The sequence below is a fragment of the Panicum virgatum genome, chromosome 1N (genome assembly GCF_016808335.1).
Source record: "Panicum virgatum strain AP13 chromosome 1N, P.virgatum_v5, whole genome shotgun sequence".
NCBI classification, from domain to species: domain Eukaryota; kingdom Viridiplantae; phylum Streptophyta; class Magnoliopsida; order Poales; family Poaceae; genus Panicum; species Panicum virgatum.
Genome location: NC_053145.1, coordinates 59320973 through 59334452, shown reverse-complemented (window position 1 = coordinate 59334452; position 13480 = coordinate 59320973). Strand labels below are relative to the sequence as shown.

At 45.5% G+C, this 13480-nt stretch overlaps 2 protein-coding genes and 1 non-coding gene across 3 annotated transcripts; 1 reads left to right on the top strand and 2 right to left on the bottom strand.

Annotated features, from left to right (window-relative positions):
* Positions 1-639: 639 nt before the first annotated feature.
* LOC120657101 (rhamnogalacturonan I rhamnosyltransferase 1-like) lies at positions 640-4499 on the bottom strand. The gene is made up of 8 exons (XM_039935351.1): positions 3595-4499; positions 2850-2917; positions 2659-2747; positions 2371-2536; positions 1996-2285; positions 1691-1895; positions 1415-1572; positions 640-1225 (listed from the first exon to the last, which is right to left on the bottom strand). Exons 1-8 carry the CDS (start codon positions 3890-3892, stop codon positions 982-984), a joined length of 1518 nt encoding a protein of 505 aa, XP_039791285.1. The 5' UTR covers positions 3893-4499; the 3' UTR covers positions 640-981.
* Positions 4500-8708: 4209 nt separating this feature from the next.
* On the top strand, positions 8709-8836 carry LOC120657890. The gene has a single exon (XR_005668422.1). It is a non-coding gene; the product is annotated as a U11 spliceosomal RNA (small nuclear RNA).
* Positions 8837-9354: 518 nt separating this feature from the next.
* Positions 9355-12729, bottom strand: LOC120657099. The gene is made up of 6 exons (XM_039935350.1): positions 12076-12729; positions 11903-12003; positions 10889-10986; positions 10110-10324; positions 9962-10014; positions 9355-9657 (listed from the first exon to the last, which is right to left on the bottom strand). Exons 1-6 carry the CDS (start codon positions 12464-12466, stop codon positions 9595-9597), a joined length of 921 nt encoding a protein of 306 aa, XP_039791284.1. The 5' UTR covers positions 12467-12729; the 3' UTR covers positions 9355-9594.
* Positions 12730-13480: the final 751 nt, after the last annotated feature.

Here is a 13480-nt window from a genome sequence, read left to right as displayed (position 1 = left end):
CCAAGGTCAAAATCCTCACTGAAAACAAGGCGCACGAACTCGCGAGCAGCCGAATGTACTCCCAGTCCTGTTCGAAGCGCAGCGCCTCGATGCATCTAGGGATCGGAGGAGGCGCGCGTTGACGAGCAAGATGCGCGACGTACGCACCACGCATCGATCACCTCATTCAGAGTTACAGTGGAGAGATCCACAGCCAGGCCGGGCGCACTGGGGTCTTACCGGAGCCCAAAATGACGTTGCGTCTCATCGAAACAACTAATCTAGCAACCCCAGGGCGGATCTGGCCAGCGATGCGGCCGTCTGGATAGTGGATACTCGCCACTGCTGACGGTGTGGTGCGGTAAGTATAAGACAGTGCCGTGGCACTGCATGCCCGATTAACCTCCCACTCTCCCAGAACTGCTCGCGGATCAAAGCTAACAATCCTATCCTGATCATCGCTGAAAAGCAAGGCGCACATTACAGCGGATCTGCTCGGCAACCGTGAACATTCAAGAGTGTTTACTGACTGATTTTTTCGAGCTGGAGACCAGCCTGCTGGTTGGGGCATTGGGACTGCTCTTAGAGACGTTCACAGATTCAGGAGGCATGCACTATTGTGTTACACAAATGTTGACCTTCTTTTCGGGAGAAAAACCATATCTATTCTTTTCTCATTCGAATAGTATCCCTTGTTACAAAGATCATTCTTATGGGACTGACACCATCTAAACATGGATATTTTTGGCTCTACATTTGCTGGTGTGATCAAGAGCCATGCCTCGCCGTGCCAGTACTATGCCTATCACCTATGTACCATCTACATTCAAGTATCAATCACCCTTCCTAGTTTCTAAACCAATCGCTGACCTTCCATGGCTCTGAACTGCAACCAACAGCATGCTAGCTCTCTATTTTTGACGGGCTCCGAGGATTAATGGATCATCATAGGTTCAGCCACGCCAAGTTACAGAAAGAATGGCAGCAGGAGCGCTGAAAAGATCACGATGTTCGGAGCAGACTGGGATCTCGCAGGCATTCTTGCGGGTTGGCATAGAAGTAGTCCTCTTCTTTCGGTCTGTCAGGGATCACTGTCCTGGTGGCAGCTGATCCCATCCGGTTGGCATGCACAGCCTTGATCAATGAAGAGAACTCATCCCACCGCAAAGAGCCACTGGTGTACTGATCTACCAGCTCAACTATAAGTTTCCGATCCAACAGGATCGTTTTCTTGAAGCCCATGTACCTGTATCAGCAAACAACACTTGAACATGTTACTGTTTTTCTACAAGTGAAATACTTCTGATGCATAACTTCCTCGGTGAAAAACAAAGTGCAAATCTCTAGCGTAAAAATTTAGAAAGGACCAGCAATGATCAACTCTAATACGCTGGTCGTTTAAATACAATACGGATTAAGTTGACATGATAGATACCTGCGGTGGCCCTCGACGACTTTAGCCATGTTGCCATCATATGTTGGAACAAAGATGTCACTTTCCAGTGATACCAAGTAGTCCAGCGCTGCCATTTGTGATGAATGGTTCTGAAAGAACATGAGATCAGAAGGTTCCAGAAGTGTCTCCTTCCTCGCCTGCTCATCATTGTCAGAACAACAACCATCAGCGAAAAATGGACAAGCGACATGCTGACTGATGACAGCACAATCCAGCAGTGGTGGTTATAGGTGAATTTAGTCATTTGGTCCATACCACGTTAGGGTAAGCTGAGGTAAGAGAAGCCATTCTGCGCTTTCCACCATATATCTCACCAGCTGCGATATATATTTGCATATTTTGGTCGATATCCAATGCTCTAAGGACAAGAGCAATCTCCTCTGGCGTCAAAGGGCAAAGGCCGTCTTTTCTTTTCACAAAAGAATTTATTACTTTCTCTTTCCACCATGGGTAAGCGTACCTGAAGTTTGAGTAACTTCATTGTCTGTATGCGGAAAAATGCTGTACAAAGACATCAAAAGTGACGTGAACCAAGAGACTGGAATAAATGGTAAGCATACCTCATTCTTGTAAGCTCCTCAGCTTCTTTAGGAGTGCAACCTTGAGTACAGCCAGAGAAAGCAAGCATATCCATCTCATATCGTAAGTGAAGAACTAAGAAGGGGCCATTCTGGCGGAGTATTCTAATTACTCTCTTGCCTAACTCTTCAATTTGGGGCGTAAATTTCAGTGCAGCATAATTCACCCGGCAACGCAATCTCTGGATCTCCAGAGGCAGACCATTATTTGCCAACCTAGCATCAGTTCTATTCAGATGGAGGACCTTGTACTTCCGAATCAAAGGAAGAATCTGTACAGGATGAAGAACTGATCATCATCAAATGACAACATTCAGTGCAGTATGGAGTAACGAGCTAACGTCAGACATATCTGACCTGCTTATGGTAGTAAGAGATATCTGACCAACTGATAGGAGGCATCGAGTGAAATTTCCCTAATTCCACTCTTCTCTTTATTCTTGGTGGCAATTCTCTAAGTATACGAACCTCATCTCTAAGAGAGGTTATAAAATGTTCAATATCAAATATATCCTGAAATTCGCTGAAACAAGGAGAAAATGGGGTCTGCATAAATATATTGTAACTCAATAATAGCATAAAATGCACTGATAGTTCAATAAAGAAAACGGGAAAAGGAAAATTACATGCGAAAAGTAAACAAACCTCGGGTCATTCCAGAACGATGTCTTATCCAACTCGGGGACTATCAAAGTCACATTCAAATATCTTGCAATTACAACCATATCACATATCTGATTCATCAGGGCAAAGACAAGGATGCTTCATATTAGATACAAGAAAGCTTTGTTTTCTCTTTAGCAAATGACTCAATGGAGAGTCTTAAAGTTCCTTACAGCGGCTCGCATTTGGTTAAGCCCACCATTGCATGAAACCATCAAATAACCATTGTTTCTGTAAATTCCTAACAGAAAATGGACAAAAAATATTTAGGAAAATCAAGTAAATAAATCACAAGCTCTGATGCATTATCCGGCAGTTAATACTGCCAACATTGTGATAGAGTTTAGGCTCACAGACCTTGGTAATCATATAGTAGAATCAATTTGTATTAACAACAATGCTCTGTTTTTCATTTTTGCTTTGGCAAGTGAAAGATTGATGAAAGTCTATCAAATAGTCAATAGTGAAAACGTCCGATGGTTGTACGCTTAAAGGTGCAAAATTAAGTCTGTCATCACCTGACACCATAGTGAAAACGAAATCGAGTAATGAAATGCAACAAAATTGGTACCAAAAAGGAAAATTGTAGGCCATAAGTTATGTGTACAAGCTACAAAATGTCAGTACACATTACTTTCCCACCTGTCCTGAAATGATTAACATAGTACCATCTCAGGACTTCGAACAACAGCTGGAAATTGTGTCAAAAACCTTCAGTTTTAAACTTGTAAAGCCTGCTGCGGTGCTACCCAGGTATTACTGTATGATCGCTCGGCTACCGTAGTCAGACCAAATGAGTGGCTGTCCCCGATGCTAAAAAAACTGAATAAAAAATGATGATCATAAAACGAATTTTCGGTTGGTCTACAATTGGTGTATGCAATCGAGCGAGAAGCAAAGCAGAGCGGTAGCACTCACTCTTGGGCGGCAGCGCGGCCTTCTCGACGACGGGCTCCGGCATCGCGAGCCGCGTGGTGGTGGCCGCGGCGGCAGCGGCCGCCTCCCGCGCCGTCCGGCAGGACGGCCACCCCTTGAGCACGCGGGGCCCCCAGGTGTTCCCCACGGCGGTGAGCTGCACGACGCAGGTCCAGAGCAGCACCGTCGTGGTGGCGCGCAGCATCCACGGCGTCAGGCGCGACCGCGCCGCGGCGGCCACCGAGGGCGGCCACCTGAGCTTCGCCGCCGCCTTGATCCCCATCGCCGCCTTGCAGACCATCGAGCGAGCCCCCCCACGGTCAGAGGGACTCCGCGCCACGAGGCATCTCCACCCGCGCACGTCAATAATCCACCGAGAGCGGTGGGGATCGCCTCGCCTCCACTCAATGCACCACCAGCGCCGCGCTGGCACAGAGCTTCTCCCACCCGCTGAGGCGCAGAGGCGGAGGCCCAGACGCCACCCCGCGCGCCGCCAATGCGAGCAATATAGACGCGAGCTCCCGCGCGCCTGCCCCGAATCGGCAAGAAATCAGTGTGAATCCCAGCCCGACGCGGGATTGAGCGCCCACCAGCGGCAACCCAGCAGTTATTGCCGATTCTCGGGCGCCCCGCCTTATCACCTTCCTTTCGCAGCCGAATCTCGGTCTGCGGGCGGGGGGACCCCGGCACGGCACCAAACGACGCCGCCGCCTGCCGCTTCGGGCCGAGCCGGGGGCCAGGCAGGAGGCGAGACGGGACGGGAAGCCCCGAGCCGGCGGCGGAGATGGCTGCCGCGGCGCGCCGGCTGGGGAGCGGGTGGATCCGCGCCTCGGAAGCAGGGGAGGAGAGTGGGCGGGCGCGTGGAGGGAGAGGAGGCGGAGCGATTCGCGTGGGGAAGTGAAGTTATTTTTGGAGCCCCCGCGTCGGTGGCGCGGTTAATAACCCCGCGGACGTGTCCGATTAACCCGAAGGGGTCGTGGTACACGAGGATGTGGACGGCGGGGATCGCGAGCCGGAGGCTGATGGGACGGTCGGGATGGTGGGAGGCGGTGCCACTGTGCCAGAGCGAGAATTAACGCGGACGGGTCAGGGAGCGGAGCGCCGCGTGTAGGGGTGATCCCACGTGAGCGGTAGCTGAGGCGCGGACGCCGTTAGATCGCGCACCGGGCCCACTGGACAGGAGACGGGAGGACTGAGCCTGGAGGAGTGAGAGAGGGGTGAGGTGTGGATAACTTACCAGTCACGTGCCTTCGTATTCAGAAACGGTCAATCGCCTTGTTAGTACTCCTGGGAATGGACTGCCATCCAAAATCCAAATACTGGAATCCAACAAAAAGTCCAACTAAAACAAAATCCAATCCAATCCAAACTCAAAACAAAGTTTGTAGCGCCCAATCCAATCCAATCCAACTATAAAAAATCCTAATCCATCCAAATCATCCTTTTCGGCGTACCCCTCATCATGTCAGTCAGGCCTGGTGCCACTGCAAGTAGGCCTCCTCCTCCTTTATCCACTTGCTTCTGCTTTGGATGAACTCGTCAAATTTCTTGTTCAGCTCATCGATCTCTAACTCGTCCAGCCCTCCCCTTGTCTCGCAGGCTGGTTCCCCGGCGACATTCTCCAACTACAAGGTGATGCTATCTCCTTCGTCCAGCAGCCCCAGCAACTCCGTTGTGGAGGTCGCCGGTGCATCTTCTTGCTCCTCTAGCACTTCCAATGTCGTCGTGCTGCCAGATGTCATCACTGGATCTGTGAATGCCTCCTCTGACGCAGTGCCACTGTTGATCTTGTCCTGAAGAAGACAGTCTGAATATGTGACGCACGGTTTCGCGGTTTCGCGGCGCATCGCCGCGCCTCCTCCTGATTGCGCTGCGCCTGTTGTTTCTGCAGGGCACCGCCGGGTAGCTCGCAAGCGCCGGCGACGTCGCTCGCGGATGCGCCGGCGGCGGCGAAGAACCAGGGGCAGTCGGCGGCGAGGAGGGCGAGGATGGCGTTGGAGAGCAAGAATAGCGCCGTCCTGGTCGTGACCAGGCTCCCAGCAGCAATCAGGGCTAGGGAAGTGACGGCTGCCAACGCGAGGAGGACGGCTCGCGAGGCGTCGATGCCCTTCCTAAACCTCGCGATGCCTACTAGATCGCAGTCGCAGTCCCAGACTCCCAGTCGAACTTCTTCATGGCGAGGTCATGGGACACCTGATCGGCTGCACCCTGGTCACCTGCGGGTCGTAGTCTCGTAGATGCTGACCATAGGCTTGTCCCCGAGCAGGCCTTGCAGACGTCGATCACCGCCGGCGTCTCGCGAGGCAGCGCGAGGACTGCGCACGCAAGCACAGGAAGGTGAGGGCAGAACAGCGATGCGACGGTGGATGTGTGCTACTTGGCTCCTATTCGTCTCTTCAGGGAAGTCCAATTCAAGTTGGATTATCCATTATTTTTGTCCTATGGTATCCAACGCTAATAGACTTGCAAATCAGTGAATGTCCAAATCCAATTAAGTCCAAATCCAACTAATCCAAGTGCTTAAATCCAATTGGACATTGGATTTGACCCAATCCACTCCCAGGAATACTTGTTAGTTAGATACGGAGGTAATTAGACGAGACTAAAGCTCCGTTTGATCCAATTGTTAATACATTAAATTGTTACTAAACTTTAGCACTACTTTATCCAAATATATAAGTGCTAATATATCAGTTAAACTTTAATCAAATCTTAAGAATATGTCTAAGCTTTTTTTTTGAAACAAAATATGTCTAAACTCTACCAAACTTTAGTTAGAAGAGAAGAGCTAATGTTGATAACAAAATTTTTTCTCATTTATTTAGTTTAATTTTAGCTATAGTTAGACATGTGCTACAACTTAGCCGCTAAATTTTAGTTGGGTTAGCTAACTTTATCACATACTAAACTTTAGCTAACGATCCACACGGGATCAAAGTCACATGTCAGGTTTCAGACGCTGTTAGCGATCACTGATTAGTGATCCGCCTGACGTGAATGTATCATGCTGTCCCTGCATCACTTTGTGTAAAAGGAATAAAGGATCGATAGCACGAAGCGTCTGTGAACTACACCTACCATACTCCTTTTTTTGAAGTATATACACCTATCATACTCGGTATAGCAATTTTATTTCTTGGCTGATTACCTAGCTAAGAGGAGTCAGAGGCAATGCACAGACGAGCACTACACCACCACCCTTCACCCCGCGCCGCAAGAGGTTTCACATGCAAGGCGTCCGCCGCTTTAAGGATAAAGGCAGCTGACAGACCACAGATTCACCAGAGCTGCGCGCATACAAGTACATCTGCCAACTTGGGATTAAAATTACGATCGCTTTTGGCTGGATCATGCTGGAAAATCTTCAGAGTAAGCTTCAACTTCAAAGGACCGAGCCGGACATCGCAGGACTTCAGCCGAGTTCAGACTTCAGCTGCAAGAAGCCAAAAACTGCAGCGCAGTTGCGTTGAGGCTGGTCCACTGAAAAAATGATAACGCAAGAACCAAACAAAGCAAGGCCAGGCCAGGCGACCAGCCTGGGTGGGACCCCTCCTTCCAGTTCCATGTCCGTGGCTCACGAGCTGTCCGCATCCGAGCCCAGTTGATAGCTTGTGAAGATTCCACCATTTCCAAATCCACGTGAACGTGAGACAGGAGTTAAACAAGACCGAGTGAATAAAGAAAGCTTGATAGTATACGAGCCGTTGCACCCCGGGAGCTCATTGCGAGTGAGAAAAAAAAAAGAGAGGAAAAAATGGATGGGCCGCTGCTCTCAGGAAGATAGATGGACACCTCCAAAAAGATAAAAAGGAAAGATAATGATCATGGATGGAGTGCTGATTGATGAAGCGGATCGTGGCCCGTGGGCCGTGTCTTGTACTCGCACCAGTGTAGCGGGCTATATAGGCTGCGTATTCCTAAAAGGCAAAAGTCTATTTTACCTCCTCCAACTATCACCAAAGTTTGGTTTTCCTCCTACAACTATAAAACCGGGTATTTCACCTCCCTCAACTTTTCAAACCGTCCATTTTACCTCCCTCGAGCGGTTTTGAAGACTGTTTGCTACAGTAACCGTAGTTTTGTCTTTTTTTTTAAAAAAAAATTTCAGTTGAATCTTTAAAAAATCATAGTAAATCACAAAAAAAATCATAAAATAGAAAATCCAATTTTGTTGGACTCCACATGAGTAGATATACGCAGTGAATATATTATATGGTATACTTTAGTACAATTTTTTTACTGTAACTTTAGATATATACTTTTCTGTAATTAATTTATAGCTACAGTTTTCGTCGTCCCACTATGGTGAAATTTTTATGGTGAGCTAATCATTATATGATTGAGCTGTAGTAAAAATTTTATGATTATTAGATCATGTTTGACTGATCTATAGATTTATCTATATAAACTAGATAAATCTATAGAAAAATCTAGACGAATCTATAGATAAATCTATAACTCAGTCATACATTATCTAATAATCATAAAATTTTTACTATAGCTCAATCATATAATGATTAGCCCACCATAAAAATTTCACCATAATGGGACGACGAAAACTGTAGCTATAAATTAATTACAGAAAAGTATATATCTAAAGTTACAGTAAAAAAATTGTACTAAAGTATACCATATAATATATTCACTGCGTATATCTACTCATGTGGAGTCCAACAAAATTAGATTTTCTATTTTATGATTTTTTTTGTGATTTACTATGATTTTTTAAAGATTCAACTGAATTTTTTTTTTAAAAAAAAAGACAAAACTACGGTTACTGTAACAAACAGTCTTCAAAACCGCTCGAGGGAGGTAAAATGGACGGTTTGAAAAGTTGAGGGAGGTGAAATACCCGGTTTTATAGTTGTAGGAGGAAAACCAAACTTTGGTGATAGTTGGAGGAGGTAAAATAGACTTTTGCCTTCCTAAAACCAGTCATGGGCTGGTTCTTCTCATTTCTTTCCTGCACGTGCACCACCACCTTGAGTACGAGGCCCAGAAGGCCGCGCAGCCGACATCTCCAGTTGCACCTTTGGAATAATCCCACATCGGGGAGGCGAGGCGCAGCCGAGGCGAGCTGGGTGTTGAAATAGGAGTGAGATGGCACGAGAGAAATTATAAAGGGCCGGTTGGCTATGTATGCCACATCCATCCTAGATTGATGGGTGCTGTATGGCTATCAAGACATATGGCCGGCGTAATTTGTGGAAAACAATAGGGTTGGCTCGCTCTGGCCGACCCTCCAGTCACAAAAAAAAATATAATAGAAAACACTATACGAGCGAAATTCAGTGCAGTGCCTCCGGGATTTAATTTCGCTGTAAAGCTAGGTTATTCATTAAAATTCAGTTTGAACGCGAGAAGACACAGCATGCTAAAATTCAATTCACCAGGCTACAAAGAATATCGACCTACTCCCTCCGCCCCGGAAAAGATTCATAATTAAAGCACTCATAGAAGTTTTGAACAAATATTAAAGAAAAATCATTTAATTCTCCATAGCTCTTAGCTACATACTTACCTTTTTTATTCTTTCCCTAGCAGCTTAGTTTTAGGAACAATTTTAATTATAGCTAGTATATTAAAAGCTGTTATAGAGCTAATGCGTCCTTTTCTCTCTCCCTTATTTTGTCCTAAAATTACTAGAATGTTTTGTCTTTTATTCTCTCCCCCTTATTTTGTCCTAAAATTACTAGAATGTTTTGTCTTTTATTCTCTCCCTTAATTTGTTCTAAAATTACTAGAATGTCTTATATTACAGAATGGAGGTTGGAGGTTGTATCCAGATCGCATTGACAAGAAAAAGAGTCACCACCATAGTACAGATTTCTAGAGTTTGGTCAAAAACCGAAAGTTGCAATAGGATGGCATTGCTTCATTGGGAGATAACAAATGAACAGATGGCGTGCGACCAACTAATGTACAATATCATTTGGAATTCTAAAAGTTCGCTATCACTTGAACCGTGAAACCATCGCGTACAATCCAACTTGTCTCTGGCAACTACTTTGCATCTTCTGCCTTTCCTGCTGCTGGGTTTTTGTCATCGTCGTCACTTTCCAATCCCTGCAGAAGTGAGCAGCATTGTTGTCAGCAAAAACAAAATAACAGCAAACAAAACCAGTTATCTCACTTTCCTAAACGTGTCAAGCAAAGTCGTCCACAATAGCATGTCAAGGAACGTGTACACATTCCATGGAATGACAACGATGCTCCATATTTACAGCAATAGTGCAATAACAACACGTCACACTCCACCTCCACATTCTAGATGGTATAGATGTGTTTTCTCAAATGCTGTATGCAACTAAATCATGGTTATGCCTAGTGGATACAGTAATTGCTTTCCTAAGGGAACATGTGTACTTACTGAGGTAGCATCAATCTTATCAAAGTCATCATCTAGCCCATCATCACCAACATCTGAAAGCGATCAATCAAACAAAAACTGTCATCTGCAAGAATTGAAGAATATAGAAACTCATGAGCTGTATGAGGTCCAAATAAGTGTAGTATACCAGGGCCCTCATCGTCACTGCCCAGATCTCCCAGCAGAAATACATCTAGATCATGTTCTGGATTCGTTGACGTAGATGTTTTGCTTGGGGTTTTTGTGTCTTTCTGTTCTGCAGTTGTAGCTTGTGAGGCCTGGGACTGGGATGCTTCCTTCTGGGAATCCTTTTTCTCTTCCTCTGCTTTCACTTTCAGCTCCTCAAAATATTTATTCTCAAAGCTGATCAGATCATATTAAAGTCAGTCAAAACGTTAATGTGCAGAAGAATTAAGTCATAACTAACATAAAGGCTTATATAAGCAGCATCTCCAAATCAACCATTTATGTGAAAATTGAAGCAATCAAATGCGATAATAAATGCAAAGGCACAACTAAATGCTCAAACCCAAAACCAGAGCAGCAGAACCAAAAACTGTAGATTATGCCATAAACAATAATTTCTGCTACAGATGTAATAGTCATCATCTATTTTAATGTCACAAATAAAAGTCATGACTAGATCAATCCAAATAAAATTCTATAAATTCCTTGGACAAGTGTCAAAGTGTGGCATGAAGAGTAAACAACAAAACCATCCAGCATCTAGTACATGATTTCAATGTGCAAGAGTTCATAAAAAGGGAACATAACTCCTGTAAATAAGCCCATTCAGTTTATATAAATTAGGACAAGCACTCACCAGTCTACTAAAGATAGTGCATCATGCACAGGTTGGGAAAAAAACAGTAAACACATATTAAGATTACACGGCAGTGGTTGACAAGGAGAGAGAATAAAACTTACGGGGCTGTGTAGCTGTTTACTAGCAAAAAATACACCCGCCAGAATTTGCGTTCTTTCATGTATCTTGGACATAGTTCATATCTGAACTTTGATATTTCCTGAACTTAAGATGGAACTAATTAGTAGAAATATAACATTAGGTGGTCAGAGAGTAGAGATCTTTGCTGATCCGCATTACAAGTTAACACCAAAAAACAACCCGTACACAGGAATCGTATTAACAGCAAGCAAGTTCAGAGCAGAGGTCAAGTTATACTAAAGAGACTGGTGGTCAAAATCTTTTAGGACATCTTACTAGATAAGAATTAAGAAGCCAGCTCAATTCAGTATGAAAATGGTAACTGCCAAAATTTTAGATAGCGCACGTTTAACACCAAGTTACTTAACACAGTATCTCCCAAGTTACAACTCCCTACAGATTCTAAGGACAACCATAATTGTATGCTGATGCTCTGGGAAGATAGATCCAAATTCCACAAAGATGAACACAAACAACCTTTGGATGAGCCTACACATTTTTATGTCTTGTATTCACTATTGAAGATAAAGGCTATGTTGTTGTCTTCACTATTGAAGATCCTAATTTCATGGTTACTAGCATTTTATCTATAGGCAGTTGCCACTTTTTGTTTGCCAACATACCCAGTTATGTTCAACTTCATTCCTTCATCCAAAGGAGGGAATATAAATACCCTATATGACATTTACCTCGAGTCCAAATCAATATTCAATTAAGCATCACAATGATGATGTGTGAATGTTTTACTGTCGCAATGACATGTGCAGTTTGGTTACTCCATACGTCCGAATGTCATAAGCACAGCATGCTACAACATTTATGATCTTATAGTCAATATAAGCACACCTAATCATACTAGCAAATATTATACCGTATTACCCTTTCATACTTGGATTGTTCACTAACCTATCAACCCCAACACACACAAAATCCCCAAGGAAACAAATGCATCAAGCATTGTATAGTGAATGAAAATAAGTAGATGATGACAAAACCTTGACTGCCGAGAGGACTAGTGTGGCGTGCTTGGCCTGCCACTCGTTCAGATCCTGACGCACATTCGACACTGTGGGCACATCTGACATCTCCGGCTCATCTGCAGGACCATAAATCCCCGATCAGATGCTTCAAAGCCTCGAATTCTCTAAACCCGCCCAAAACGCCGCACCTTGCAGGGGAAAGTCGCGGAAAGTGCTTATGGTCATGCCCTTGACGAAGTCGCGGAGGTCTTCGGTGATCCCGTATCGCTCGAGCTCCGCAGCGTCGGGCTCCGACGCGGCGCCGGAGGGGATGGGCGGGATCGCGGGGATGGGCGGGATCGAGGGCACGGGGAGGTCGGAGGCGAGGTGCTTGATCTGGCCGGCGAGGAGGTCGGCCTGCTTGGTGGCCTCCGCGGCGATCTCCAGGGACTTGGAGGCGGTCTCGGAGAAGATCTCCTTGGACTTTTTCGCCGTCTCCGAGACCAGCGCCGAGGAGCGCTTGGCCGCCTCCGCGGACAGCTCCTGCGACCGCTTCGACGCCTCGCCGGCGAACGCCCGCGCCCTCGTCCAGAGATCCATTGCGGCCGGAGGGAGGGAAGGAAAATCTAGAGGGCGGGTTCTGGGGTCTTCTCACCGCCGCCGGTGACAAGTCCCCGTTGACGTCGGTGCGCGACGGGAGGGGGGAAGTGTTTTAGCGCTATTTAGTCGAGGGATGTTGATTGCTTCCCAAATGGAAAGATAGACATGTACTATTTTTTGCAAAAGCCACCCTTATTTGTTGGGATAATTGGTGGAAAATCACAAAAAAAAGGTTCATTCGAAGTTTCGAACCAAATCTGAAACGTGGTGGCCGATGAAGAGAATGGTGACGAGGTACGGATGGTTGATTCATCACAGTTTTTGACGTGACAGCCAACCGTTTGAATAAAATTTGGGTGGGTTGAGGCCGAAGCGATTCTATGATTCTATCCATTCGGCGTGCATGAACAGGTAGGATGAGTGCAGTGCCCTCAGTTGACTGGTTCGAAGTGAATGGGGGCTGTGTTTAGATGAAAAAACGCAAAATGTAAAATTTTTATAAATCGCTTGTATGATGTACTAATGTTATCGCCATAAATTAATACGAATCAAGATGGGCTTAAAGCAGAAGACTAAAGAAAACTTGTAAATCGGCTCCTGCGTGAGCATCTGGGCCACATGGGCCATGTATCTTTAGATTTAGTTCAAAGTTAGAGATAGAGTCCGATCGGGACAAGATTAGTTTAGATTGTTTCCCAAGTCTCCGGACTATAAATATGTATCCTTTGTTATTCGTAAAGGAGGGCGTCATCACGTCTCGCAAACAACAATTCTCGGCGCATCGCCACCCCTAATCCTAGGGTTTCATCCAAATAAGTGTCATGCTGCCCTGATCGCTTCTTGCGATCAGGGCAGTATTGTTCTTGCTTTTACCTTAGTATTACTCGTACTGAAGCGTTTTTTATGGCGAGTAGTACTAGTTATCCTGATGTTCGTAGCATGACTTTTAGTAGATCTGTTATGCTTCGTTGCTTATTATCTACGAATATCATGTTGTCTCTGTGCAATCACGTT

What these genes read in the sequence shown, in the direction of transcription:
- LOC120657101 (XM_039935351.1), bottom strand. Translation starts at nt 3,892, where the DNA reads ATGGTCTGCAAGGCGGCGATGGGGATCAAGGCGGCGGCGAAGCTCAGG. An exon ending in GAGGAGCTTACAAGAATGAG is followed by an intron (nt 1,896 to 1,995) that starts GTATGCTTACCA and finishes CTCAAACTTCAG; the next exon opens with GTACGCTTACCCATGGTGGA. An exon ending in CCTCAGCTTACCCTAACGTG is followed by an intron (nt 1,573 to 1,690) that starts GTATGGACCAAA and finishes AATGATGAGCAG; the next exon opens with GCGAGGAAGGAGACACTTCT.
- LOC120657099 (XM_039935350.1), bottom strand. Translation starts at nt 12,466, where the DNA reads ATGGATCTCTGGACGAGGGCGCGGGCGTTCGCCGGCGAGGCGTCGAAG. An exon ending in CCGCGACTTTCCCCTGCAAG is followed by an intron (nt 12,004 to 12,075) that starts GTGCGGCGTTTT and finishes ATGGTCCTGCAG; the next exon opens with ATGAGCCGGAGATGTCAGAT. An exon ending in TAGTCCTCTCGGCAGTCAAG is followed by an intron (nt 10,987 to 11,902) that starts GTTTTGTCATCA and finishes TCTTAAGTTCAG; the next exon opens with GAAATATCAAAGTTCAGATA.